The 27393-nt window shown below is 46.9% G+C and overlaps 1 protein-coding gene across 1 annotated transcript in view; it reads right to left on the reverse strand.

The window, feature by feature from the left end:
* Window positions 1-203: 203 nt before the first annotated feature.
* SORL1 (sortilin related receptor 1) overlaps window positions 204-27393 on the reverse strand; it is a 156487-nt gene continuing 129297 nt past the window's right edge. Inside the window, exons 34-48 of the mRNA XM_065883269.1 lie at window positions 26523-26649; window positions 26193-26362; window positions 22682-22794; window positions 22337-22441; window positions 21601-21673; window positions 18779-18861; window positions 17256-17352; window positions 15022-15206; window positions 11679-11798; window positions 10592-10756; window positions 9097-9271; window positions 7960-8066; window positions 5188-5380; window positions 2533-2745; window positions 204-1130 (exon numbers count right to left, since the gene is read on the reverse strand). Of these exons, the coding sequence (XP_065739341.1) occupies window positions 1063-1130; window positions 2533-2745; window positions 5188-5380; window positions 7960-8066; window positions 9097-9271; window positions 10592-10756; window positions 11679-11798; window positions 15022-15206; window positions 17256-17352; window positions 18779-18861; window positions 21601-21673; window positions 22337-22441; window positions 22682-22794; window positions 26193-26362; window positions 26523-26649 (1994 nt within the window). The 3' untranslated portion in view covers window positions 204-1062. The remainder of the gene's footprint in view (window positions 1131-2532; window positions 2746-5187; window positions 5381-7959; window positions 8067-9096; window positions 9272-10591; window positions 10757-11678; window positions 11799-15021; window positions 15207-17255; window positions 17353-18778; window positions 18862-21600; window positions 21674-22336; window positions 22442-22681; window positions 22795-26192; window positions 26363-26522; window positions 26650-27393) is intronic.

Here is a 27393-nt window from a genome sequence, read left to right on the forward strand (position 1 = left end):
TGACCGCATATATCAGTACGGATTTTTAAGGACAGTAAGCGGCCAACTCAACACAAATACAAAACTTTACATTCGACATTCTTCAGCGGTAAGTAAAAACAAAACGAAACAAAAAAATCCCAAAAGGAAAAATTAGGTACTGTATCTGCCAGTGTAGCTATCATGGCACAAATCTAGAACTCTCTCCCACAACCAGAGCAATGTTTTGCAATGACAATGACACCAGTGTATAATAAAGCAGTGTTATCAGTTTGTAGCTTTCAAAGCTACATCTTGTACAGAGGTGTGTACAGTAAGAATCCATCCATTAAGATGAGAGAGGGAGCTGTTGCTTGCAGGGCTTCCCAAGCTGCATCTCTGTTTAACTGAAATGGAGCAATGACTCAATATGCTCTCCTGCCAAACACCGTCGTGTGACACACGAGTGAATAAAAATGGATTGCTTCTGGAATGGCAACAAAACTGCTTCTGTTCCCCACGCCTCAACCCTATAGGCGAGGGGCTCATAACATGTGTGGTGTCAGAGGACCACTAAAGCCTTGCCCTATACAGAGTTCCAATAAATTAACAAAATAACACAAAAGAACCTTCCCCCGTCACACGCCCAAACACTTTCACAGAAACTAAATGCAAAAAAAATTTTTAATTTGAGCATACTTTCGAGGAGGAGGGATTCTACCCGTCACTCCCGAAGTTTTTATTAAATACATTTCTGTGTCTTAGAAAAATAAAAAGAATGGCCAATTTACTGAACCAAAATTATCTCACAGACTTAAACAGCATATGCCCAGTAAGCACAGCCCTGTGAGACTACCCTAATATCAAACCAAAGCAATTTGGTTACTAAAATCCACCTGGTTTGAAGTTCACAGTTGATGACGACAAAGTTTATTCATTCCTTTCTTTCCTCCTTTTTTTTTTGTTGTTTTTTTTTTTGTTTTTTTTTTGGCCCATATAAAAATAACATATTGCAACTCAAAGTGCATCTTTTAAAATAAACCATCAACTATCTTTATCAAATAAAATATTTACACCATTTGGTTTCTAGTGAGGAAAGCTCTTTTAGGCTATCACCATGGGGACGTCGTCGGAAAATCCAGTTATCATTGGAGCATCTTCATCGTCCTCCCCTAAAGGCAAGACAGTCAGTCCTTGGTGAGTTCCGGGGCACTTCCGCCCAACCCCACACCCCACCACTGACCCTCCATCCCTACAGTACAAGCCCCAGCTGGAAAAGTCAGCAGCAGAGCCAGCCGGGCACAAGAATCGATGCTGAAACCCAGCCCAGCTTCTCTCTGACACTCTTGGGTCACCTGTTCCCCATCAACGGGTGGCCAAGCTTATTTTCATGGTACTTGAAATTAACCAAATAAGAAAAGTAAATCTTTGATGAGGGAGGATCTTATTCCCTACCCCAAAGTCCAACGGGTGGCTTAGGTGCCCCGATTTGAGTTGTCTACGCCCTATGCTAGCACAGTGAACGTCAATGTCTGTTTTCTCCTTTGAACCCACACCGATCATGAAGAAAAGGACCTTAGAGGGGTTTAAGCATTTAGCCAGACTCATGGTTGTCCCCTCGTGGGCCCTGGTACCATCCTGAGCAACTAAGTGCTGATCTGCTTTCAGTGATCACAGCACGGCCCCGTGATGGATGGATTCCTCTTGCCCCCAGTAACAGAAGCAAAGAACCCACCAAAGAACCCACCCTATTCACGCAAGGCAGTCCAAGCGCCTGTGATAAAACAAGAAAGGAAACTGAGAAGAAAAGGGAGAAGACTCAATAACGAACGATCAGTGAGCAGGAAATACGTAAATGTCTGTATAGACAAAACTGTAACTAGTTGACAGAAGAAAATAAATATGTAAACTCCCATTCAGCAGTCTGAGTTTGGACAAGCCCGAGTTTGGGGAAGGCCCCAAAACACACCTATTTGATTACATTTATTAAGTGGCCTACTTGCTCAATTAGCATTTAGCAATTTGAGCGCACAGACGTTTATAAAAGGAACATCTCCCTCTCTTCGCCATGCCGTAATACGTCAAAGAAGAATGGCCAGTGAGGTTGTGCTAGCCATCAGAAAGAGAAACAGTAAGATGGGAAGGGCTTCTTTGGACAGAAGCCGACGGGGAAAGCATGGCTTTTTGTCTAGACTTAACATCTCCAGAGACGTCAGGCCTCTAGGTCTGTGAAGGATGAGAGGGGTCGGAAATTCTTAAGAATTTGCCAATACTTTGGGAATACCCAAAGCCCAGGGTCTGCCTATCCTTCCTGTAAAAGGCAAGCTCCTATCTGTTCTTTCACAGAACTCCCTGTCTCGGGCACACTATTTAAGAGAATACTGGTATTTTAATTTAGGAGCAACTTCAAAGCAAAGGGCTCCAACCGATTCAACCCAAACCAGTAGGATCACTGGTTAGTAAAGCACTCTGCTAGCGTCAAAAGATGAGCTCGAGGCAGGCGTTTCCTCAGCAAGCCCCTGGCTTTGTGGGGTCTGCCCTGGGAAGAAGAACCCTGTGCCCTGACGCACTCACCCAGGTCATCCCCCGAGGAGAAGACGGCCGAGCCCAGCCTGGAGCTGTAGTGGCTGTTGGCAAAAGCGGTGAAGCTGCTCTGCAGCCTCCGATGCTTCGTGTACAGGACGGCAAACCCGACGCCCAGGCTCAGCAGTATCAGGAACAAGATGGGCACCACCACGGCAGCAACGTCGGTAGATCTGGCGGCCTGGATCGTTGAGGCATCCCCACCTGCCAAGGCAAGAGGCCAACCCGTAAGCCTCCCACGTAAGGGCGGGAGAACAGACTGGGCAACCCCTCACTGCCCCACCCACCCCAAAACGCCAAGAGCTTGCAACACCTCCCCGAACCGCCTGCCCGGTATGGCACGTTCCTGCACGTGACGCCTGAATGTTTCCCGACTCCTTGCCATGAGTGATGGAGGACAGGCCTTGTGCATGCAAATACGGTAATTACATTAGGCTCCTAATCACGGCCTCGTTGGTTATTTAGATAATCTCTTGGAAGGGAGACCTTTGTTGGGGTACCAACATTGATTTCATTAGCGTTATTACTTAAGACCGCTCGCTTGCCTTACATAAGAGGATGTGAAATCAGACCACTAATTAACGAGATTGCAATTATTTCCCCCTACTTGGCACCAAAGTCACTCTGAACTGCAATTACCTGAAGCTCCATTAAGTGATACAAATGAGATTCCTTTACTGCAATACTGACTTAACAGCTCATGAAGTTTTATGAGGTTTTTTTAACTTAAATAAGAGAGAGAATCTTTCCATATACATTTAACATTTTGTAAAAGCTCTTTGCAAAGCCATTTGGGTGTCTATAACCTAACAGTGATGCTCCCTTCCCACTGTTTTAAACAAATACTAGCTTTAGCATGAGGTACTGACAAAGTTGTAGCAACAGGGCTCTGGGGCAAAGCCATCTCCCTGTTGGGTTAGAGCCAGTCTTCCCGGAAGGGGTAGATTTTTATGTCATAAATCCTGGGAAAAGTCTGAACCTGAGGCAGGAACATGGCTTGCAGGAGTCAGTTTTAGCTAAGGAAGCAAAGTGGACTTCCTCGGTCTCCATGAGGAGCTTCATCAGGCTTGAGGTTGTTCCCTGGTGCAGGGCGCGGCGATGCAGGCCAGGGCTCTGCCTTGTGAAGAGAGCTCAGGAGCTGCCCAGGGCTTCATCCCAATAGGTCCTCGTAAAGATGGGCCAGAGAGCAGCCATTTCCTGTGAGTCTGATCTAACAACTCAATAGCCGCGTCGTTAATTTCTTGCACTATCGACTTACTGGAAAAAACTCTCCCAAATCTCAGTTCACGCGTCCCAACCTAATCCCAGCTGTGAAGTGGAAAATTGGGGGAAAGCTCTGGGCTGGAGCAGTTAAGAGGAAGCCAGCACGCTGGAGGCAGCAGGAATGAGTGAGCTCCTGTCCTCACCCCGCCTCCGAGGGGACGTGCACATCAAGGGGCAGGACGTGGCCCGAGAGGTCTACCTGAGAGATTCTCCCACCTGACAGTCTTGGTTTACAAAGGTAGCTGGCAGATGTCCTCACAGCAGTTTTCCCCAAAGTCTATTTCACAGGTTGCTAATAGGTTTTACTTAAAAAGGAGACTCTATTTAAAAAACACTAGGACAACAAGAGTTTGGTTGTTTGTTTCCTGTAGAAACTTCTCAGAACCTCAAACATGCGACAGTTCTCCAAGGGATGTGGTGTGCAAGGTTTCCCTCTTTTAGGGAGGTGCCAAGGATAAAGGATTCCCCCAGAAGCCACGCCGGGAAGCGTGATGGAACATATAACAAGTCTAACATAAGATTCTGAACTTAAGCACTGGTTAGTTCTTGGCTGGGAATAAATGGAACTACAAAGGCCAGTGGCAAAACATTTGTTGAAATCCTGGCTAAGCTATTACAATCTGAGCAGAATTTCCATGTAAATGGAAGGTTCCTCTCCCCTGCCATCACCATGGCCCGACACTGCTGTCTGTGTGTGTCCAGAAGACAGAGATCCCAGGTCAACTTCAGGCTTTGATCTGAGGCTGACGGTGAAGATGAAGAGGCTGAGAAATCAGGGAATCTGTGATGAGATAATCTACTGACTCGCAGAATCCTAGGGAATATTAGCAGCTCTGAACAGTCCTCCAAAGAATAAAAACAAAACTCATTAAGCTAGTGCTTCCCAAGCAGAATCTCCTTTTTCAACAAAACCTCCCTTTCTTCTGCTTTACATTCAGAATATGGTCACCTTATAATCCCAGCTCCTCACACCATGCCTGACTCTGGAAGCATTTTTTTTTTTTTTTTTTTTTGCGGTACGTGGGCCTCTCACTGTCGCGGCCGCTCCCGTTGTGGAGCACAGGCTCTGGACGCGCAGGCTCAGTGGCCATGGCTCACGGGCTCAGCCGCTCCGCAGCATGTGGGATCTTCCCAGACCAGGGCACGAACCCGTGTTGCCTACATTGGCAGGCGGACTCTCAACCACTGCACCACCAGGGAAGCCCAGGAAGTATTTTTTAAATATATCAGTATCTGATTAAACTGATGCATAAATGATTTTCCTTTGAGCTGCAAGAATATTTTTAATGCATTTTAGAAAGACACATGTTTATCAAGCCATGCTATATCCCTGATATATTTCCTCGGAATTGAAGATGGAAATGGGCAACAACAGCAACTTACCAGATCCCAACTCATCATAGAGCAGGACAGCAGGCTCCCCACAAATCTGGCTGCCAAAAAGGCATCGTGCTTGGACAGTGAAAGTATAATTATGACCCAACTTCAGGTTGGAGATTTTAAAGAAATTGTCAGTAGTATTCCCAAGGTAAGCTGTGATATTCATGGCACTATCAAACATGTGTATCTCGTAGCCCTGAAAACAAACACAGGAGGGACTGCTCAGGAAGTTAAATAAGGAATCTAACAGCTGCTACTACTGATTCCAACTTTGTGAGCTCCTTATTGCAGACATTTTTAGATGCTAAAGCAGTGTGTGTTTCGTACCAGTTCTTTTTACACAGCACTGAGATATCAGATTCAGAAAACGGGAACATTCTCATCCCCAACATCTAACTACCCACTTCTGAGCCACATAGTAGAAATGAAAAGCACAGACCTAACAAAAGCCATTTTAACAAATACTCCAGTACAGAATTCAAAGTTCTGGTCAGCAATCCACTTATCTCAAGGAATATTAAATGAAACAAAGAATCCAGACAACACAGCAACAGGTCATTGAAATGAGACTGGACCAATAATAAATCCAAGTTGCAGTGGACTCCGGGCATGGGGTAAAAAATAAAAGCAAGACATTTCTCCTTAGAACAGCCTATACAAACTCCACTGCTGGCTTGCAGTTCACTTCCTATCTCTGTGCTTTTTAGTTCATCCAAGCTGATCTCAGCCCCAGACAAGCCTGGCCTTGAACTAGGCAGCACTGCAGCAGCTCAGCCTCTGCTCACTGGGGGAGTGTGAAATAAGCATCCTACTTAGACTGGCTCGGGGAGAGTCTTGGACTCCTGTGCTGGAAAAATCCCTCTTGGAACAGCCCGAACCCAGCATGCTGGCTGGGATCAGGATTGACTCCCAGACTTCCCGGTTGATCTCCAAGTCTTCCAGTGTCATAGCTACCAGCACCTCCACCCACCGCAAAACCCCTCCCGTCTTATTTCTACCCACATATTGGGCCCCACTGCATAATCATGGTCTCCCGGTTCTCATTCTGATGACCTGCCTCTTCTTTGAACTCTAAGTCAGGAGGAAGGAATAAGGACGCATTAAGCTTATGCTGGAACCCTGCACTGGGAATGGAATACTGACTGCAAGCCCAACCTTTATGAAGCTGGGCTCCTGCCACGCTGATGACAATTGGCTGCCCAACTGGGTCTCCCTGCAGCACCTGCCTGGAGTCCTACTCCTGCCTTCTTTTTTATAGACTACTAACTAGCATTTATTATTTTCTATCTAATGTATATGTGGTGTAGGACATTTGCAAAATACATAAGGGGATAAAGGAAAAAAATGTAAATGATACCAACATCAGCCACCCATAATTGACTTGACCAACCCTCTTCTAGTGGGCATTTAGGGTGTGTCCTCTTTCTTACTGTCATAAATCAAGTTCTTTATGCACACTGTTTCCTTAGAGTAAAATCCTAGAATTGCTGGATCAAACGATGTAACACTTTCAACGTTTCTGATACCTATTGCCAAAGTGCCTTACAGAAGGTTGAACCCATTCATGTTCCCAGAGCACTCCTCTCCCCAGCTATGACTCATGTTGGTACTACCCTCCCCCAAAACTTTTGCCAATTTAATGTGAAAGTGCTGTATCTGTGCTGTTTAGATTACTAGTGAAGCTGAAACTTTATTTTCTTTTGCTCACTGCTGCTTGAACATTTTTACCGTGCTACCTGTTCCTTATTCAAAATTATAACACAGTTGACCCCTGAACAATGTAGGGGTTGGGGCCCTGACCCTCTGAGCAGTCAAACATCCGAGAATAACTTAGAGTGGACCCTCTGTATCCTCGGTTCTGCATCCTTGCATTCAACCAACCACAGACGGTGTGGTACCGTAGGTTCCACGTATAAGCGGACCTGCACAATTCAAATCTGCGTTTTTCAAGGGTCAATGTGTTTCTGTTTTGAATTGATTTGAAAGCTCTCTTTACACTTAAATACATTAACCATTTATATGTCACAGTTGTGAGAATTTTCAAATTTTGATTTAGCCTTCCTTCTGGCATTACACTGTGACGATTTAGAACTGTAGGGCTCTTTGCCAACGCTCTACCCCGAGGTAGCCACGGTTGATTTACTGTGTATCTATTTAGCTCATGCTTTGCTGACAATGGGGCCAACCCAGCTCCACTGGAGAATCTGTCCACCCTTGGATGGCAAATCTATTCCCAGGTGCCACTCTCCTCCTCCTCCTCCTATCTCCTGCTGTGAGTTCGGTAATCGGTCTGCTAAAAACAAAATGAAACAAGGTGTTTTTCATATGTCAAAAGACTATCTTCAAGCGCTTCCTGCTCACTGGAAAGAAACTGGTAAGATTCCAGGTTGGCAGTGCAGCTTGGTTCCCCAGTACTGAAGCCACAGCCCCGCCCTCCGACTGTTTGGGAAAGATGGGGCCCTGGGTTCCGATGCTGAGCCCCAGTCCAGCCTCAGGAAGCACAGTGAGGACTCAGCCCGTTTCTCTATCTTTCAGGGGACGACAAGTTCAGGACTGAAAAGTGCTTAGTGCAGAGATTCACATCTTTAATGGGCAGTATAAACATTTCACTAATTAGCAATCCCACAGAAAATGGTCCTTTAATTCTCAAGTTCACTCCCCTGCCCTATTCTTTCTTTTTACTCTATCTACGCCAGCACGCTCTTAACGAGCTCATCTCTAAAATGGCATTTCAATTAGATTTCCGAAGTCACTGAGAAGGAGGGAGGAACTTACCCTGCTTTCATTAAAATGCTTTTCCTTCAAAGCTAGGCTTTTCCAAAACAGAAGAACATGGTCATTTTCTGTTATGATTTTTAAGGCATCAGGTGCTGATAACGAAACTGAAAATTAAAGGTGACGTAGGATGTGGTTAGTGGCTCAACAACTGAGTCTCCGTTTCCTTGTCTGTCAAAGGTTGATTAAATAATGCTAATCTTGAAGGGACAGGTTAAGGAAGGAATAATACACATATACCGCTTCGTATACAGCCTAGCACATTGCAGACACTCTTTAACTGGCAACTCTTTTGTTGTTGTAATACCTTTAGCCAAGAAATCTGGACATTATCTAGACTCAAGGATGGCCAAAAACAAACGAGGTAGGGGGAGGAAGGGATGGGGTGGGATGGAACCATGTTCAAAGTTTACCTGGACCTCTGCTCTGGTTCCAGTCTACTTTCGTGCTCCAAATGCCAGAGGCCTTAGAGGTCAGTGAGGGCCTAGGGAGCTCGGTCTGAAGACAGAGCCCTAGAATGACCACAGAGTATGGCCCAGGCCCACGGTTCACACTGCCGGCCTCCGTTACTGACACTCCTGATATCGTCTGCTGCTGTCCGAGTAACTGAGCTTATTACTTGCTCTCTGAACTTGAGCCTGACTGCTAAGCCAGCCTGGAGCCGGCAGCAAATCCCCCTTTAATCTGCTGCCCAGTTACTGGTCTCCATCCATTTCCGCACATGATGTTGCCCCAAGGAACCACGATGACTTCAGTCCAGGTGCCCAGATGCAATGCTTGGCTTTAAGTGGCAAATGTTCAGTTTTATTTCCTAACTCTCTTGGAAATGTCAAAACCAGCTAGGGGAGGGGAGACTAGAGGAGATGGAGAATATGGAAAACGACAGCCACTCCCCAGCCCACAGCGCCCTGGCCACCACCCTGCAGCCCAGATACTGGGACGCCTGCACGGCTCTGCCCCAGCGTGGACACTGCAGGTCGTCTTCGCACTTCCTGTGCAATTACTGATAGAAATCCTATGTCTTGAAAAAACTAAAAAATAAAAAAGGACAAAAAGAAATCCCATGCCTAGAGGCGTTCTGGCGGCACTGGGAGTGCCTTGCCGTGTGAGGGGGCCTCCAATCGCTTGTCTGCTCACCTGTGGTAATTTTGATACTGGAGTCCTTGCTCATGTTCCCCAGCTGGACAATCACATGGTATTTCCCTCCAGGCTCCAACTTGCTAAGGGTGTATTCCACGGTACTATTGTGGGATTTTACCTTGTAGCTCCGGTCACTCTTCCTTATGAGATCTTTAACTGCAATTGCATATAGCTAGGACAAGAAAAAGACATTTTAATGGTAATCAGGAACCTGGAGTTGTTTTACTCTTTGTAGTTCAATGGTGGCCCATGTAACATAAGTATGTCAGTGGTTGTGACCCCCGGCAACAATATTTTGAGCCCCAATGTCTGTTCTTTGGAAAGCCTCTGGGGTAGTCATGTCCCAACCTTATAACAAGTATTCACTCCCAGATTTGTACAGAGAATTGTCAGTTTGATCCACCTACCCACCCTCCCCGCAAAAAAACAACTCTAGGGAAAACCATATTTGTGATGGCAGCAGCAGGTATGTTGGAACATGCAAGAAAAACGCCAGTTCAGGGCTTCCCTGGTGGCGCAGTGGTTGAGAGTCCGCCTGCTGATGCAGGGGACACGGGTTCGTGCCCCGGTCCGGGAGGATCCCACATGCCGCGGAGCAGTGGGCCCGTGAGCCATGGCCGCTGAGCCTGTGCGTCCAGAGCCTGTGCTCCGCAACGGGAGAGGCCACAACAGTGAGAGGCCCGCGTACCGCAAAAAAAAAAAAAAAAAAAAACCCCAGTTCAGTGTTTAAATTCTCTATCTCCACCACTGCCATAGTGTTGGGATGTCGTCAGAGGGGAACAATGAATGAAAGTGTTCAATCCCAGCTCTAAGAGACAAAAAACCCCATTTACTTTCTCCCAGGTTGCTTCTTACATCTATGGGGACAGGGAGAAAGTAAAAGGACAGGTAGTAAGCACAGGGAACTCAATCATCAGGAAGAAGCTGAGAGTCCACAGGAGTCTTTGTGACCAAGCATTTAAAACCACCCACCCCTGGGACGGCAGGAAGGGCAGAGGGCACAGAGGTCAGAGCAGCCTGGGCAAGGGAAAATGGGAGGTTTTTTCCTAGAATCAATGCCTCTTCTCTTAGGGCATGGGGCAGCAAACTTTTTTGTAAAGGTTCGGACAGCAAATATCTTAGGCCTTGAAGAATAGATGGTCTCTACCACAATTACTCAACTCTCTTGTTTGTAGCATAACAGCAGCTCTAGATAATGTGTAAACGAATGGGTATAACTTGGTTCTAATAAAACTTTATTTAGAAACACAGGCAGTGGGCTAGATTTAGATTTGTTAGTGAAGGCAGAGAAAGCAGAGAAGGAGGGACAAACCAGTATGGTAGCCAGGAATACTGGAGATGTGACAATGAAGAAGAGGCACCTGTAAGGACCCCGTCTTTGACCAGGCAGAAATAGGGGGAGACCTCCTGCTGAACTCCAAGCACCAGGCCTAGGTTTCTTGCCCCATTACAGGACCCACCCGCCCCCGAACCAGACCATGCGTCCCCTCACCAGGTCCTGGTCAGGAGAATCGTATGGGGATTCCCACTTGATGACGGCGGAGGTTTTGCCTGTATGAACCACGTGCAGGTGACGGGGAGGAAGCCTGCTATCTGGGATCATCCTCACCACGACGTAGTCAGAGGACGGCCCCTGGTAGGGCACCACCACCCGGACCTGAAACAAACACCACTCGAACTCATGCAGTTGTCACCAAACCACTGCTTCAACAAAATAGTGACATATGGATACAATTAAAATTCAATGCATACAAAAAGATGTAGAATAATTCCCCACCTACCCCAGATCTCTAATCCATTTTCCCAGAGGTAGTACCAGTAATGATTTTATGTGCTTCCTTCCAGAAATGTCCTGCACAAATATAAGCCCAGATATACGGGTATGTGTGTATAGATATGTACTTATATATGTGTGTACTTATGCATGCATGTATATGTATAGTCTACTGTTCTTAATTTTTTTTACACAAATGCAAAAACATTACACGTATTATTACGCTCTTCGCTTCTTTACTTAATAATACAGCATGGAGATTTTTCCAAATCAGTACATTTGGAGTTTATTTGTGTTGGATGGTTGCGCTATGCTCCGTCACAAAGATAGGCAATAATCCTTTTAACCAGTCTTCTCTTGATAGACGTTTGTTCCAAATCTTTTGTTTTCACAAGCAACAGTATACCAAACATGTTTCTCTAAATATCCTGGCACACATGTGAAAGCATGTAAGCTAAATTCCTAGAGGTGGAATCTGACAACAGCTTTTATTTATTCCTGTGACCCATTCTCCAAGTTCTCAATCCTGCACAAGGGTGCTGTAGTTGGCTAAGTGGCCGTTCGTTCTGCGTTTCAAGTAAAAACCTGATGCTTGTGAAAACGAACCATCCTCCCGTGTGTGTCTCTCTCGCACAAACACATACACAGGTGTGCGTGCGCGCACACAGGCGCACATGCATCGCACGCGGATCCTGGAATCCACATCTCCAGCTCCCCAGGTCCTGGGTCTGAGCCAGGAGGCCAGCAATTAAGACATCCTCAAAAAATAAAACATTCTTCTGTACTCCTGGCACAGGAAACTTACCAGAAACAAATACTGCTCATCCCCACTGACAAGGACTGTTTTGTTGTGCTGTGATGTAGTCAAGCTCTTGGGGTTGCGATACAGGTCAAGAAAGGATGTGGCATAGAAGATGCCGTAAACCTGGTAAAAGGAGAGAACAGAAAAGGACACCAGTTCAGTGGCCAGTGACCTCACTCTCATGAAAGCCCTAATTTAAGACCCGGGGAACCACTTCAAATGAGCTCACAAAGAATTCTTCATTCAACATCTATTTCATCAGCATTTACAGAGAAGGCACCCTGGGCCAGGCAGTGGCTTCCCACCTACAAAGATAAATACGGTGCAGACTCTCCTCAGAGCTTGCTTTTTTGAGGAGAGCCATGCAGAGAGGAAAAACAGAATTATCCATAACAAGATGCAAATGTGGAAGGTTAGATGCTATACTAGAAGACTGCATAATAAACTGGGGAAAAGAGCGGTTGACCAAGGTGCGAAGGGGATAGCAAGTGTGCAAGCTCGTGGAGGGGGCATGGGGAGGGAGGGAGGGCGGGCACTGCTGGCTGCCTAGGACATTCCCATCCTCCCCATGTCCCTCAGCAGAATCCTGGTGCTTAGTGAGAACTGCTACCTGGAAACATGCCTACACCCACACCTCCCTCCAAGCGGCAGAGGCCACGTGACAGGGCTGGTCAACAAGATGTCAGCAGATGTTCCAGGCAGGACCTCGGTGAGGACACATTGAAATGCAGGGAGCGGTGCCCTTCTTCTGCCCTCCCGCTGCCTGGAATATGCAGGGTGATGTGGTCCAGGAGGCCCTCTGGACTGCAAGGTGATGCCACAGGCTGGAGGTGGCAGGGCCTGGGGCCCAGATCAAACTGTGCTGCGGCTATAGAGCTCCCAGAAGGCTGAACTCCAAACTCTGACCGACTTGTAATTAGGAGGGAAATAAACTGTTGAAAGCCACAGTTACTCTCCATTCCTGTTCTATGCACCCATTCTTAACCCTAATTGGTACACGTGGAGTTTAAAGCAGGAGGTGGGAGTCTGATGGCCTCATAGAGGGGAAAGTGGAAGCTGAGAGCATGTTTCTAATGGGGGACGCATGAGGAAGCTTCCTTTGTAAGGTAGAAACAAAGAGCATTTTCTCCAAGAGCATATGAGCAGGCAAGAAAGGGGACTTGAAAACCGTGCAAATTTGGAGAAGCTATGGGGATGAAGGGAGCCCATCAGGGACATGCAAAAGGACTTGTGTGTCTCAGATGAACAAACAGTAATGGAACAGAAATAGGGGAAGGAGAGAGCTCAGATGGGATGGCAGATGGGGGCCCAGGGCGCAGGCAGGCCTGACCCCCAGAGAGGACAGGCCCGTGGCTACCATGGGGTGGAAGCTTCAACCAGGAGCCAGGAAAGGGGTCCCTGGAGCCACGGGAGCCAGGGTGTAAGAAGGCCCCATGCAGACAGTGATGGGGGTGGCTCTTGCGGTGCTGACGGCAGACCTGAGTGAGACCCCAGCGTCCGCAGTGAGATGAAGATGGGCGGAAGCTGAGAGCTTCGTCCAGAAGACTCCACCAGCCCCTGACCCTCGGAAGGCTACCATGAGTATGAGGGGTCTCTCAGCCAGGAGGAGGCCGGGCTAGGCTCCTTCTCCAAGTTCACGTGTGGTGAGACACTAAAAACAAGTCACGGGCCAATGTTCTGTACACGATGCCCCGCTCTGTGCAGACAGCTGGGGGTGACAGGTGGGCAGGCTCTGAGCTGGGTACTTAAACAGAGACAAAGGCCCCTCTGTGATAACGGTCTACTTCCAGGTAAAATGGAGACCGGGGGTGGCTCTGGGCATTCTCATCTCTGTCCCTGCCCCGGAGTCAGGTTCTGGAGCAACAGAAGAGCCCAGGCTGTTAAATTAGCTGGACCTGAGCTCTAACTCGGCCTGTTGCTTACTAACCCTCGACTTTGGCCAGTTACTTCACCCCCTCTGAGCCATGGTCTCCTCTCCGGTAGAGCAGGAACATTTACCCCACAGAGCTGATGAGAGGATTAAGTGCGAGACCACGGATGAAGGGTGGGCATCGTGCCTGGCACACAGTGGGTGCTCAGTTAACGCCTACCTCTCCCTCCTTCTTCACGGCTGATCTCACAGACAATTCCTTGCAAACCTTGGTTCTTTCCCCATGAACCAGTCCTGCCCCCGACGCACACTGGGGATGCCCTCAGAAGACAAGACGTGCGTCAGTTCCTCCTCACCAGCCACTGAGGATTCACTAAGGCTCAATTACAGATTTAGTTCCATATGCTTTTCCATTTGGAAAACCCAGAAAACAATCCTTCCCTTCAAGAACTTACAAACTACTTAGGGAGATGAGAGTGGACAGAAGATATCAAATCGGATACATAGTATCTAATGAAACATGCTGTGTGGCATCAACTCTAAAGATTTAGGAGTTGGTAAGGGAAAGAGATCCAGCAGAAGAGCTAGGATTTGACTACACAGCAGCAGGAGTGGGAAGGATTCCAGGGAAGAGAGAGCAGACGCCCTGGTGCAGAGGCAGGAGAGGCAGGAAAAGAGGCTTGCGAAGGTGCACCTAAAAGCAAAGGAGGGTGCACACTGTGGAAGGTGGGAAATCAAAACCAGGCTCAAAAAGAAGCACAGGGCTTCCGTGGTGGTGCAGTGGTTGAGAGTCCGCCTGCCGATGCAGGGGACACGGGTTTGTGCCCCAGTCCGGGAAGATCCCACATGCCGCGGAGCGGCTGGGCCCATGAGCCTGCGCGTCCGGAGCCTTTGTTCCGCAACGGGAGAGGCCACAGCAGTGAGAGGCCCGCGTACCGCAAAAGAAAAAAAAAAAAAGAAGCAGCACAGATCTAATTCCAGTGAGTCAAAATGCATACATGAAAACAAAAGGCCTATATACAAGTAGAGCCAGCATCCTGGAATGAACTGGGACGGGGCGTGTTTGGGGGGACAGAGAAAGCAACCTGTGGGCGGAGAATCCCATAGGTGAGGAGGGGCTAGAGGAGCCTGAGGCACGGTCCTCAGGTGCATACTCATTGTCCTGCAGGCGACTTCTCACCCATCCCTAGGGGAGACTCCCAGCTCGGGAATGTGCCCCCTCCTCAAACTAGGTCTATTCAGCAAAGAGCAGGGGGCTCTTTGTCTTGGATGCCAGGCCAGGATGCAGAAAGGGATGCTGAGGCAGGATGTCAGGCGCCTCTAGAAGGTAATCCAGAACTGACTACAAGGGTAGCTTGTGTTTGGGGTGAGAAGAAAAACAACAGCAACAGAGGGGGAAGCCCTGGGGGTGTCTGGTGGCCTAGTGCCAGGCGACAGTCCATCCGTGCTCTGCAAGGGTCATCCTGGCTGACTTACCACATTCCTGGGGCCGGTCCAGGTGCATTCCACCGCCGTCTGATTGACGGCCTTGGCTTTGAGGCTCGGGGCGGGCGGGCGGACTCCTCTGGTCGTGACATGCTCAAATGCCAGAGGACTGTCCCCCAAGTCAGTCTTGGCCCAGGCAGAAATCTCGTAGGTTGTATGAGCTGTCAGGTTGCCAACTGGGGAAACAGGGACAAAGGGCTGGGGGCAGCAGTCAGGAATACGTATCTTTATATGCACACCCTATTTTTTTTAATGTCTTCTCTCCATGTAAGTATGCCCCACATGCTGTAGAATTTTTATTACTTTACAGATTCACTCGGCGTGATTTATTAATGACTACTGCAAGCAACACACTGCATGGGCATGGGAAAATCCCTTTTAAAGCTGCCTATCTGGGGATATAAATTGGTACGACCCTCCTGGAGAGCCGTTTGGCCTTGTGAGAGTCCTGAAATCCTGCATAACCTTCAGTGCAGTTAAATGAGAGGGATCCCAAAATTTGCGCAACCAGGACGTCTGTCACAGCGTTTGTTACGGCAGAAAAAAGTATAATCATCTGACTGCCCGGCAACAAGGCAACAGTTAAATCGTGTGCATCCATGAGCTTCACGTGCGTTCCATGAACTATTACGCGGCCACTAAAGGTTGTTTCCAAGAATATATAATGAAACTAGAAAATTCTGTTATTTACATTCAGTGAAAAAGGCAGGATATAAAATTCCCTATAGTATTATTCAAATTTTATTTAAGAAGATACAAAGAAATCAATGAGGAGGAGAAAGTATTAACTTAGGAACTACCCAAAATGTAAAAGTGGTTTCCGTGGGAAGTGAAATGATAGGAAATTAAAAACTTGATTGTACCTTTTATGTTTTCTAAATTTCCTGTAATAAACATGTGGCCCCTTTCTAATTAGGGGAACTGTTATTAAAAACTAAGAGAGCAGTGAACAAAAAGGGGGTGTGCTAAGAGGACAGCCTTTGGAATCGGAAGGACTTGGGTTCAAGGCCCGACTCTACCCTTCGTACTTGGACAAGCAAGAATGAAGTACTCAAACTCTCTAAGTTCATTTCCTTGTCGGTAAGACGGAGGACAGTGACAGCACTTATACCAGCTGACTGTTGCAGGGAACAAAAAAAGAAAATTCCTGCAAAGTGCTCGGCATGACGCCTGGCATGGAGCGAGCCCTTCGTGCGTTTCAGGCAAAGCCTGGTAAGACTTGTGCTCCTGTCTCTGCCAATTTCTATTGGTGTAACGTTGAGGCGATGAGACCACAGCCTTTGGAATTCGAGAGGCGTGGATTCCCATCATGGCTCTGCCACCTTCTGAGGGAATCATTCAGTCCCTGAACCTTGTTTTCTTGTCCATAAAATGAGTAGATCCCACCACACTATTCTGGAGGTGTTATGTAAAACACCACACACGGAGTGCCTGGGTAAGTGCCTGTATACAGTAAGTGCTCAATGTTAGCTATACTCCTGCACAGCCTCCTTAGGCAGCCTTCAGTTCCCTCCCGCCAAAAAAAATATACTGTATATAACAGAACGCCTGCTAGGATTGAAAGTACTTTGCAAACAGAGTATAAGGGAAGAGTAGAAGCTCCCATGTCCTCTTCAACATTCACAAGCAGCCTTGGCCGATGAAGGTTTTGTCTTAGAAATAAATTAAAATCCTTCCTTTAGTCCATCTTCAGATATGAGGATTTTAATTGAGACTCACTATCTGTACAGATACAAGAGGAACTGGACCCTCTTCCTTCCATGTCTCCTTGCCTCCTTCGCTCAGTCTGTTGGTCCATTCGTTCAACAAATGTTTACCGAACGCCAATTAGCAGCAGGCCCTGCGCTACCTTGTATCAGCAAAGAAGGAGCAAACCAGGGCAGTAAAAAGAGAGACAGGTAACTAAACCCAGGAACTCTCTCCTTTGGGAGGCAAAAAGCATCTGTAGAAGGTTAACCTGGCTTCTTTCCAGTGTTTCCTCCTTTTTAAGCCTCCAACTTCCATGAAGAGACAACAGGTTAGAAGGGGATTTGGGGAACCACCTAATGGATCCCTCACCTGGACTCAGGAGTCACTGACAGCATCCTCAATGGACAACACCTGCCCACTCAGAACGGCTGCAGAGAAGACCCCCTACCTGTCCCGGCGCCCCACACAAGCTCTAATGCCAGGAAAGCATCGGTCTAGCCTTCCTCCTTACACACGGACCAGCTCCAGGGCGCTACCTTTGTGTGACAATATGCTTCCTCGGAAGTTCATCGTTCTCTTCTCCTGCCTGTGGGTGTCGAACGCCCAGAAGAGGTTCACCACATAGCCATTCACCTGCCAAGGAGCAAGAGCCATGTTACATGAACAGTCCACACTCACAGAGCTTACCAGACACTAAAGGAAGATCTTTTCTGTTGTTCCTCGGGTATCTATCGCCCTTCTTACAATGGACGGTCTAGTCCTTTGGATTCTTAAACCAGTTCCATTTGTGCTATCACTGAATATTTATGCTCCCTCCTACTCCTAAAAACAAATGTGAGACCATTTATAATACAACATATAGATTCAATGACACAAAAACCTTAATAAATAATAAAAGGACAAGAACCAGTTTAAAAAGGCAGAAAGAAGGGAATTCCCTGGCGGTCTACTGGTTAGGACTCTGAGCTCTCACTGCCGAGGGCCCGGGTTCAATCCCTGGTCAGGGAACTAAGATCCTATAAGCCGCACGGCACAGCCAAAAAAAAAGGCAGAAAGGATAAAAATTGAAAAGGTAATTAGATTACGGTAACTAAGGATCAGTCTTAGCTCAGGTGGTCCTTGCAGTCAAGGCCAAGAGGTCCATACAAAGGGGGCTTGCTTAGATCTCTTTTGTCTAATAGGAGCAAACATATCCTTGGGTCAGGAGAGACTACCTTTTCCAAGTTCTGAGCATACAGAAGGATTTGATGTAAAGGTCTTTAAAAATATTGGCCAATGCACCAAATTAAAACGTTTTCAAGAGCAAAGACTATAGAGACAAGGTCTACACAAGGTCGAGCAAAGACTATAGAGACAAGGTCTACACAAGGTCGAGCAAAGACTATAGAGACAAGGTCTACACAAGGTCATTTCTGGCATCAGCTGTCTCTGAAGCCAAGGGCATGACACCAAACTGTAGTTCCGTCAATGGCACAGGCTGCTGCTCCCACCACAGCTTCACAGAAAGGGAGGGATGTGAGGGGAGACAGACAAGAAAGAACCCCATGAAAGGTGTGTGGCAACTTGAGAAACCAAAGGGACACAGATAATTATGGTGAAGTTGGTCGAGCAGATGGACCAAGCGGAGGGGACGAAGGTGCTAGAAGGGGAGAATATTAGGTGGATCTAAGTGGATATGCTTCCGAGGTATCTGACTCTCTCCTAAGACTCACTCTTGGGAACCCCTGCATTAGCGCTCGGCACCAGGAAATCCAATAAAGCTGAAAATTACAGGGCATACATATTCTGTTAACACCAACTCTTTATTTGCACTGTAGCTGTGAACCATTTAATTATACGGTAAAAAAAAAAAAAAAAAAAAAGGCACCAGGCTGAGGCAGAATCATTACACGTGAAGACTCAAGTTGTTCTTCGTGGGGGGAGGAACCAACCTAGCTGTGGTATTTTAGCTTTGCTGGGTCAAGTCATTCATTTTTCTTAATCTTCCCGTCCTCTGCCGTATAGGTTCCCATGCAAAGTAAAGCCCCGCCCAACCGCTGGTTTGAAATGCCCACGTTACCTTGATGTCAGTGTCCACGGACAGGGTAAAGCTTAGAGAATTTTCACCATAGCTGTCAATGTGGATGTCTGGGGGTGGGATCACTGAGAACAAAAGAGGGATTCAAAAAGAGAAACCAGGTGATGAAAAGGGAAGAAGGCAGAACTTAACAGTTTTCAACTCAAGAGACAAAGCAATCTTTCAGTCGGGGAAGAAAGGGCATTTCTTTGGCGGCTTCTACTCTTCCCTTTTACCACTGTCGTCCTGAAGCTGAGGTTAGGTCCACAGTTACCTGGTGAACACATAACTACCTTGGCTCAGTCAGCTATCCCGGCAATTAGGTCGAGCAGAAAAGTTCCATTATGTAAATGTCCCTCATTAACCCAGCTTCAGCCTGGTTCTGAAAGGCACAGGGATCACACTGAGAGCCACCTGTATTGGCACCAACAAATTCCCAGAGGGCTCAAGTCCTTTTTGAAGGTTGACGGCAAGCTAAATCTTAAGTCCTAACTTGTAAATGCGCGTGTGGCAAAACGGAAAGGATCTGGGCTCTGGAGTCTCACACACTGGAGTTCGAATTCCTGTAGAGACACAGCACCGTGTGACCTGCGGCAAGTTACCTGTCCTCGTGAAGCCTGGAGATGCCCTCTGTACTTCTCAGAGGTGGGAAAATTCACTAAAATAATGCATGTCAAGGGCCTGGCACCCAACTACAGCTCCTTTTCTCTCCCGTTCCCACGACAGATTAAAGAGCTGGTGAGCCACTGGCATTCTCAGAAAGATCGGAGCTCAAGCTGGGAGCTGAGGGGACAAGGAGAGGGCAGCAGAGGGAAAAGACCCCTCTTGGCTCAAGTGCTGAGCTGGTCACTGTGAAGGTCTACCCACCAGAAACCTGACAGTGGGCTGCCACGCATAACCTAAGAGCGCTGGATGCAGCCAGCATCATCAGAAGATAAGATTTAAACGGCCACTTGAGTATTAGACTCTCAGCACATATGCCTCTTATACTGGCAAAGCAAGAGAGACTCAAAGGAGTGCCTAAGACTTTGTGGCAAAGAGAGGTATCAAAATCTGGAGGAGTCTCTCCAGATGATCAATGAAAGTGGGCTCGAGGAAAACACAGCAACCAGAAGAAGAAAGGATATTAGGAGTTTCAGGCAGCCAGCTCAGAGCAAAATAGCTCGGGTGCTGCTGTAAAGCTGACCCGGGTTATAACCGTGGTGGCCGGGGACAGATCACAATCCTCTCCAGATCCCAGTTCCCTCAGCTACAAAATGAGCCTAAGAATACTCACAGGGTTGATAAGGATTAAGAGAGATCAGTTCACGTAAAACACCCCGCACGGTGCTTACTACACAAGCAGTGCTCAAAAAATGGTGGCTTTTCTCACTGCTGTTATAATTAATCCACTGCGTTCACTAATGAAGGTGGTGATTCTGGGTGACGCCACCACTGTTTTGTACCCCGTCTTCTTACCTTATTAGGACACGAGGTCACAGATAGATCACAACTCACACTTTTTGACTTGGCACACAGTTGCCTAACACATGCCCTGACCAACAGACATATGAGGAGTTGGGGTTCATCCTCAAAATCATATTAAGGAAGTTAAAGAGAAGCAACCCCCCACTGAGATTTTCAAATGCAGGTGTGACTTATGATGAGGAATTCAAGGTACTACCTGCTTTTTTCATGACCTTCCAACGTCCCTCCTTTTCAGTATGTATGGTCAGTCTGTTCTGACCGACTTTGTAGAGGAAAATAATACCACAATCAAAACTCTCGGGGAGTGTGAACTCGGTACACTTTTTCCAATACCCACACACTCCCTGCTCCACAGACTGGCTGGCTTCACTAAGTTTAACTGCCCCTGTCCTGATCTCAATGACACCGTATTTCACAGGCGACCAGACAGTGACTCTCCATGACCCAGAGCCTATTTCTCACGGGCTCAGATTAAAGTATAATCCCCCAAGCACGTTCCAGGCGACACTTCTGGCTTTAACACCCGCCAATCCAAAGACGAAAGCCCCAAGCGCCAAAGCTACAATCAGGAAGACGAGCTGGACTGTCTCCCATAGAGTGCCAGAGCCTACGTTTCACTTGCTTCAATTCACTCACTCATCCACTATTTCATCAGCTCCTACCCGACACCACCCTCGAGGCACGTATGCAAGGCAAGGAGCCCCACCCGGCAAGCAGGTGGTACAGTGGTTCAGGGCACAGGCTCTGGACTCAGGAGATCAGGTTCCAATCCCAGCTCTGTCACTTGACTGACTGCGTGCCAGAGACATAAGCTTTCCAGTCCCTTATCTGTTCTTATAGTTGTTCTGAGGGCTCAGCGAGATGAGCTGGTGCATGCGGAGCAGGTCCATGGCAAGTCGTAAGCTGTGACTCCGATCAGCTCGAGCGCTAGAAAACTACCACCTAAGCATCGTCGGTCAGTGCCCCTGGGGCAGTAACAAGTGTCAGCATGGCACTCTCTTAAAAACACCACAAATACACATGGACAAGATCATCTTTATCTTGGCTGGGAAGGAAGGACTCCTTCTATTTTCAATACTGTGCCTGAGAACAAGGGCATGAAGGCCTCTGGAAATCCCTTTGTATGTTTTTATTATAACAAACGCTCAGTTCTAGAAGGAGGACTACCTTCAACAGTCGCCCCCAAAGACTTCGTGTGTAAAGCACTATGGAGATGCCCACAAAAGTGCGTGTATCGGGGAGAGGGAGGCTGTGTGAAGTTTCCTGATCTCTGCCTCTTCATTTTCCAGTCACACTGAAAGTTATTTCCAAAGGGTTATTCTATCTTCTCGAAATCTGCAGATGCTGGAATCACTTACCTTTTCCTTTTATGGTGGTAATGGATTTAGAATCGCTCCAGTTTCCTATTCCCCGACTGGTCACTGCAGCCACCTTTCAAATCAGAGTGCAAATTAGTATGAAATACAGGCAACATATACGAGCGAAAGTGGTGAGGCTTTGGCTATGAGGGTGGAAGAAATTATACACAGAGGGATTCAGGATAGTCAGAGGCCCCAGCAACTGAAATAAGACAGGGAAAGAGACGACGGGAGGGAACCTGGGTAAAGGGAATTGTGATAGCACTGAAATTATGAGGGAGTCTGTGTATACACTTAATGGTCTCAAAACACGTTTTGCACAAAATCTCTTTTCTACTGAAGATGTTGATGATATATTTCGTAAGAACCCCATGATATCATTTTATAAATGCTACTTATCATAGCTCTGCATCTCCCTGCAGCTAAAAATAAGCAGAAAAGAGGTGGGTGCAAAAGTAATTGGAGCTAAAGCACTAGCAGAATATCTGGGTTAAAAGCAGGTAAAGCTGCATTACCATCGGTTGTTGGTTATCTGAGCAAAGTCTGATTTCAAGTTCTCTGTGGCCTTGGTTTACGAGACTGAAAGAAATGACAAGCTTCCAGAGCAACAGGTTGGGTATTGTGCACACCACGAGTAAGCATCTCACAAAGGTAGGCACGGAGTTCTCATGAAAGGCCAACCATCTCCCCATGTTCCAAGACCACCTGGACGGCTAAAACGCGTGTGAACACTCACTCTGACAGTGTACTGAGCGTTGACCAGTAGGTTCCTTATTTCTGTCAAGTTGCTAAGAGCTCTCTGGGAGGCCCACATCTTGGAACCACTCCTGCTGTACTCTACCTGAAGTGAGGAGAAAAAAAAATACTATGACAGGTACCCAGAGGTCTGGGCATCCCGACATCTTGCAAGGAGGCAGGCGGAGAGAGGGGAAGGTGAGATGCAAAGCGTTCCAGAGGATGGATGATTATTTACAAGGCGACAGCAAACCGCGTCCTTGTCACACAGAACATGCTTCTGCTCTACCAGCCCCGGCAATCTCTTGCGCTCACCCGCGCACAGCCGGCTGCCAGAGGGACTTACGATGTACTCCCGAATGAGGCCGTGGCTGTGGGTGGGAGGGGCCCAGCGGCCCACGATCACTCCTTCCTCTTCCCTGGGGAGCGACAGCTGGAGGTTCTGAGGGGCGTCTGGCACTGGAAAAGAGGCAACTCAGGGTTAAAATCCATCTGCATACTCATCAACTGGAGGAATTTCCCTGAGCTTAAAACTCGGACGAGAAAGAATCCAGAGCTGGCAGTGGGACCTATCCCCTAGAAAGCGCTGTCAGCTGACAGAACACCTTTCCTCTCTTCCGGAATGCAAGGCCTGCTTGCACTCATCACACATCTAATGACTGCACGTATCAGACCACGGCTCAGCGAGTCTGACGCAGGCCGGGGGCTCACAAGGGCTGCAGGATAGAATCACGTGGGCGGGCTAAGTCACCACTGGCCCTGCGCTTTGATGCTGAGATCTTAATTGTCAAGGACGGCGTCTGCTGTCCTGAACTCTCGTACAACCAGAGAACCACTGGTGTGGCTACAAAGAAATAAAGCTTACTTTCTCTTTTTTTTTGGCCATGCCACGCAGCGTACAGGATCTTAGTTCCCCGACCAGAGAGCAAACCCACGATCCCTGCAGTGGCAGCCCGGGGTCTTAACCACTGGACCACCAGGGAAGTTCCAAGACTTACTTTCTAATAGCACAGAACTTCGAGATTCAAATGAAGGGACCCCCTTCAAAGCAGGTTCCTTAATAACTTCACTGCTGGCATTTCTGAGACCTTTCGGGATCTCCCCTTTTGTGACTGCCTTCAGAGTCCAATTAGAAACCACACAGAAACCAGTTACAGTGCTTTCCAGTCCAACGTCATTTTGATTGCACAGTAGTCATTCATGTTGATAATCCACTGAAGATGAATATTAAGGGTTGAACTGTAGCACCTCCAACCCCGAATTCAGGTTGAAGTCTTAACCCCCAGTACCGCAGAATGTGTATTTGGAAATAAGGTCTCAAAAAAGTCATTAAGTTAAAATGAGGTCATTGCCCCTTACCCAATGTGACTGGTGTCCCTATAAGAAGAGGAAATTAGGACACAGACACACACAGAGGGCAAACCACGTGAAGACGGCCAAGGAGGCCTCAGAATGAAACCAACCCTTGACCTTGGACTCCCAGCCTCCAGGACTGGAAGAAAATAAATGCCTGTGGTTTAAGCCACCCAATCTGGGGTACGTCGTTAGGGCAGCCTCAGCAAGCGAATACAGTGAATTCATCAACAAGCCATGGCCTGCAAGCCCTTGGAGGGCAGGAACTGTATCTTATTCATCTGAGTCTCCAGTGTCTAACCTAATTCCTGAGCAGTAGTAGGGACTCAGCTACCACCTGTAGAAAGAAGATCAACGAATGGGATATTTCAAAAATGGTTCCACTTAGAGTTTAGCTAAGCTAGCCCACGGTACTGCCGCCTCAGCACCCATTTTATTTAGACAAATAGGCTAAGGGGGCCTTAAATTGACATTAGCCCCCAAGCAAGCCCCGGATCACAGCCCAAAGAGTCACAAGCAAATGCAAATCCCTAACATGACTTCCCCAAGGGCCCTTGTGATAAAGTCTCCCCACCTCCCAGGGCCTTCTCCCTCGTGCTCCTTAGGTAAGATTCCCAAGAAGTTTACCAAAACCCCCCTTTTTTGGTGTGAATTGGCCAAACCAGCCCTAGCCCAGGAACTCCACAGCACTCCACCCACAAATCCTAAAAAAGGCGTGTGCCCCAGGTCCCGCTGCTCTCTGCCTGCACCCTGCCTTGACCTCCTGCGTGGCCCCTTGAGGTACGTGTATACCGCCTTCAGAACCTGGGAGTAATAAACTTCTCTATTTCACTTTCCCTGGTGGGCTTCTGCTGACTCTCTGGCACTCTCTCTGCTCTACTGAACAAATGTTATTCTAACAAAGTCATAACTCATAGGTCCTTTTTTGTATGTTTTGTTCAGCACTTCCTTAATTTCTTTTTTTGAATTGAAGTATAGTTAATTTACAACGTTGTTTTAGTTTCAGGTGCACTGCGAAGTGATTTGGTTTATATATATATATATATATATATATATATATATATATATATATATATATATATATATATATATATATTTCAGATTCTTTTCCACTGTATATTGAGCATAGTTCCCTGTGCCATACAGTAGGTCCTTGTTGTTTATCTATTTTATATCTAGTAGTGTGTATCTGTTAATCCCAACCTCCTAATTTACCCCTCCCCCCAATTTCCCTTTGGTAACTATATGTTTGTTTTCTATGTCTGTGAGTCTATTTCTGTTCTGTAAATAAGTTTGTTTGTATCACTTTTCTAGATTCCACGTACAAGTGATAGCATATGATATGTGGCTTTCTCTTTCTGACTTACTTCACTTAGTAAGCACTTCCTTACACTCTGGCACTACCAGATGCTCCAGGCTTATCTTACAGATCTCCTGCCCCAGGTCTGGATTTGGCCATTTCTTCAAAGAGCCCTGTGTCCTCCTATTGAAGAAGGCATTAGAAACCTAAATCTGAATGATAAAGTTTTTCTGGGCCTTCTCAGTTGACAAAGCAGAAAAAATATGCGTGTGTACTAACCTGTGCACATACACAGATCTAGAAATATTTTACGTGTAACCATCTACACGCACATTAAGATAAACATGGGTTCATGTTAACATCTCCAAATGTAAACATGGTTCTGATGGCAACTGCAAATGAAAAGGTCACAAAACCTGGGGAGCAGAGATCACGGGAATCAGCACAGTCACCCAATGTCAACTACTGTGAAGGGGGAAGAACTAGGGAACTCTCTATGACCCAAGGGTTTTGGTACATTTCCTTAAAATGAACCCACAATACTTCTGACGAGTCTCATACGTTAACGATGATGATCTCCTAAGTACCAAATACTGGGAAATACCTAGAGACGGAAGGTAGAGGTAGAAAGAGGGCAATGGTGGGGCAGAAAAACATTATGTGTGGTGATCATTTTGTAATTATAGAAATATCAAATCACTATGTCATACACCTGCAACTAACACGGTGTTGTAGGTCAATTACACTTCAATTAAAAAAAAATCGTTTTAAGACACTGAAAACAAACGCATGATTACCAAAGAGGAGAGAGGGAGAGGGATAAATTAGGAATTTGGGATTAACAGATACACACTACAATATATAAAATAAATAAACAATAAGGACCTACTGCACAGCACAGGGAACTATATTCAATATCTTGTAATAACCTATAATGGAAAAGAATCTGAAAAAGAATATATATGTGTATAACTGAATCACTTTGCTGTACACCTAAAACAATGTAAATCAACTATACTTCAATAAAAAGAATTGTATTGAAAAAAAAAAGTGACATAGTAAGAACAACTCAGCCAGGACCATAAAACCCAGCCACATAGGAAGCACAAGTACTTTTGTTTCCACGCTCCTGAGCATCCTGGGAAACTCTGAAAATCCCACATAAGGTCCTGTCCCTGCCATAAAAATAAGCTGTAGCACTTACATCCTTCTGGAGTCCTCAGGGTCACGAAGTCATTGGTGCTGTGCACCTTGCTCAGACACTGGACCTGGACTTTGACCTGATATGTGGTGTCTGGCTTCAAGACTTTCAATATTGTGTTCGTTTTATTGCTGTGGGTTTCCAGAGTCTTCCATATGCTCTCTCCAACCACCCTGGCCAAGAGAACAAAGATAGCATCACATCAAAGACGCGTGGGGTGGCTGAGGTGTCTGAATACGTCAACAAAGAGCTGCTCTGTGCGCACACAGAGTTTATGGAACATCCAGTGGCAACAGAAACATCATTTTCTCCCACGGCAAAGATGGGACCAACCTGTAGTAGACGTTATACACACAAGAAGCAGAGGGCATTTTCTTGGGCCGCATCCAGGTCAAAGTTACATCCCCAGAGAAGTCAGCTGTCCACTGAAGATTCTGTATTTTGTATACATTTAATTCCTCTAGAGAGAGCAAGGAGAAAAAAGAGAAATTGGTATCTTAGAAATCTTGGATTTCAAAGGACCCAACAGGTTCCTTGGTTTCAGGCAGACCTACTGTGATGTGGTCAGGCCACCACCATTATCTTAAGACACCCAGAAAAAAAAGAGTTCAGACCTTCCTATATAACCTTTCCCAAGGTCTCCTAAATTTCCAAGCATGGCATTTCTCCTTGCATTTCACCTCCTTGTCTGCACTGATTTAAGCCTGATTCTCAACAGAGAATGCTACAAATCCAAAGACAATGTCATGGCAGGATCCATTACTGCTACAGACTGAAATGTTTGTGTCCCCCAAAATCCATATGCTGAAACCTCATCCATCCCCCATGTGATGGTATTAGGGGGTGGGGCCCTTGGGAGATGATTAGGTCATAAGGATGGAGTCCTTGAAAATGAGATTAGTGTCCTTGTAAAAGAGGGCCGAGAGAGCTCCCTCACACCTTCCACCATGGGAGGACACAGAAAAGACAGGCTGTCTGTGGACCAGGAAGTGGGACCTCACCAGACCACCAAATCTGCTGGTGCTTCATTCTCAGACTTTCTAGCCTCCAGAACTGTGAGAAATGAGTTTCTGTTGCTTCTAAGCCACTCAGTCGGTGGTACTGTTACAGCAGCCCCCAAATGATTGCTAAATGCATGCCAGACACAAGGATGGAGTTCACCCCACCACAAAGCCTGATGCTCTGTGGGAGCAATGATGCCTCA

The sequence above is a fragment of the Phocoena phocoena genome, chromosome 8 (genome assembly GCF_963924675.1).
Source record: "Phocoena phocoena chromosome 8, mPhoPho1.1, whole genome shotgun sequence".
Lineage (NCBI taxonomy): Eukaryota > Metazoa > Chordata > Mammalia > Artiodactyla > Phocoenidae > Phocoena > Phocoena phocoena.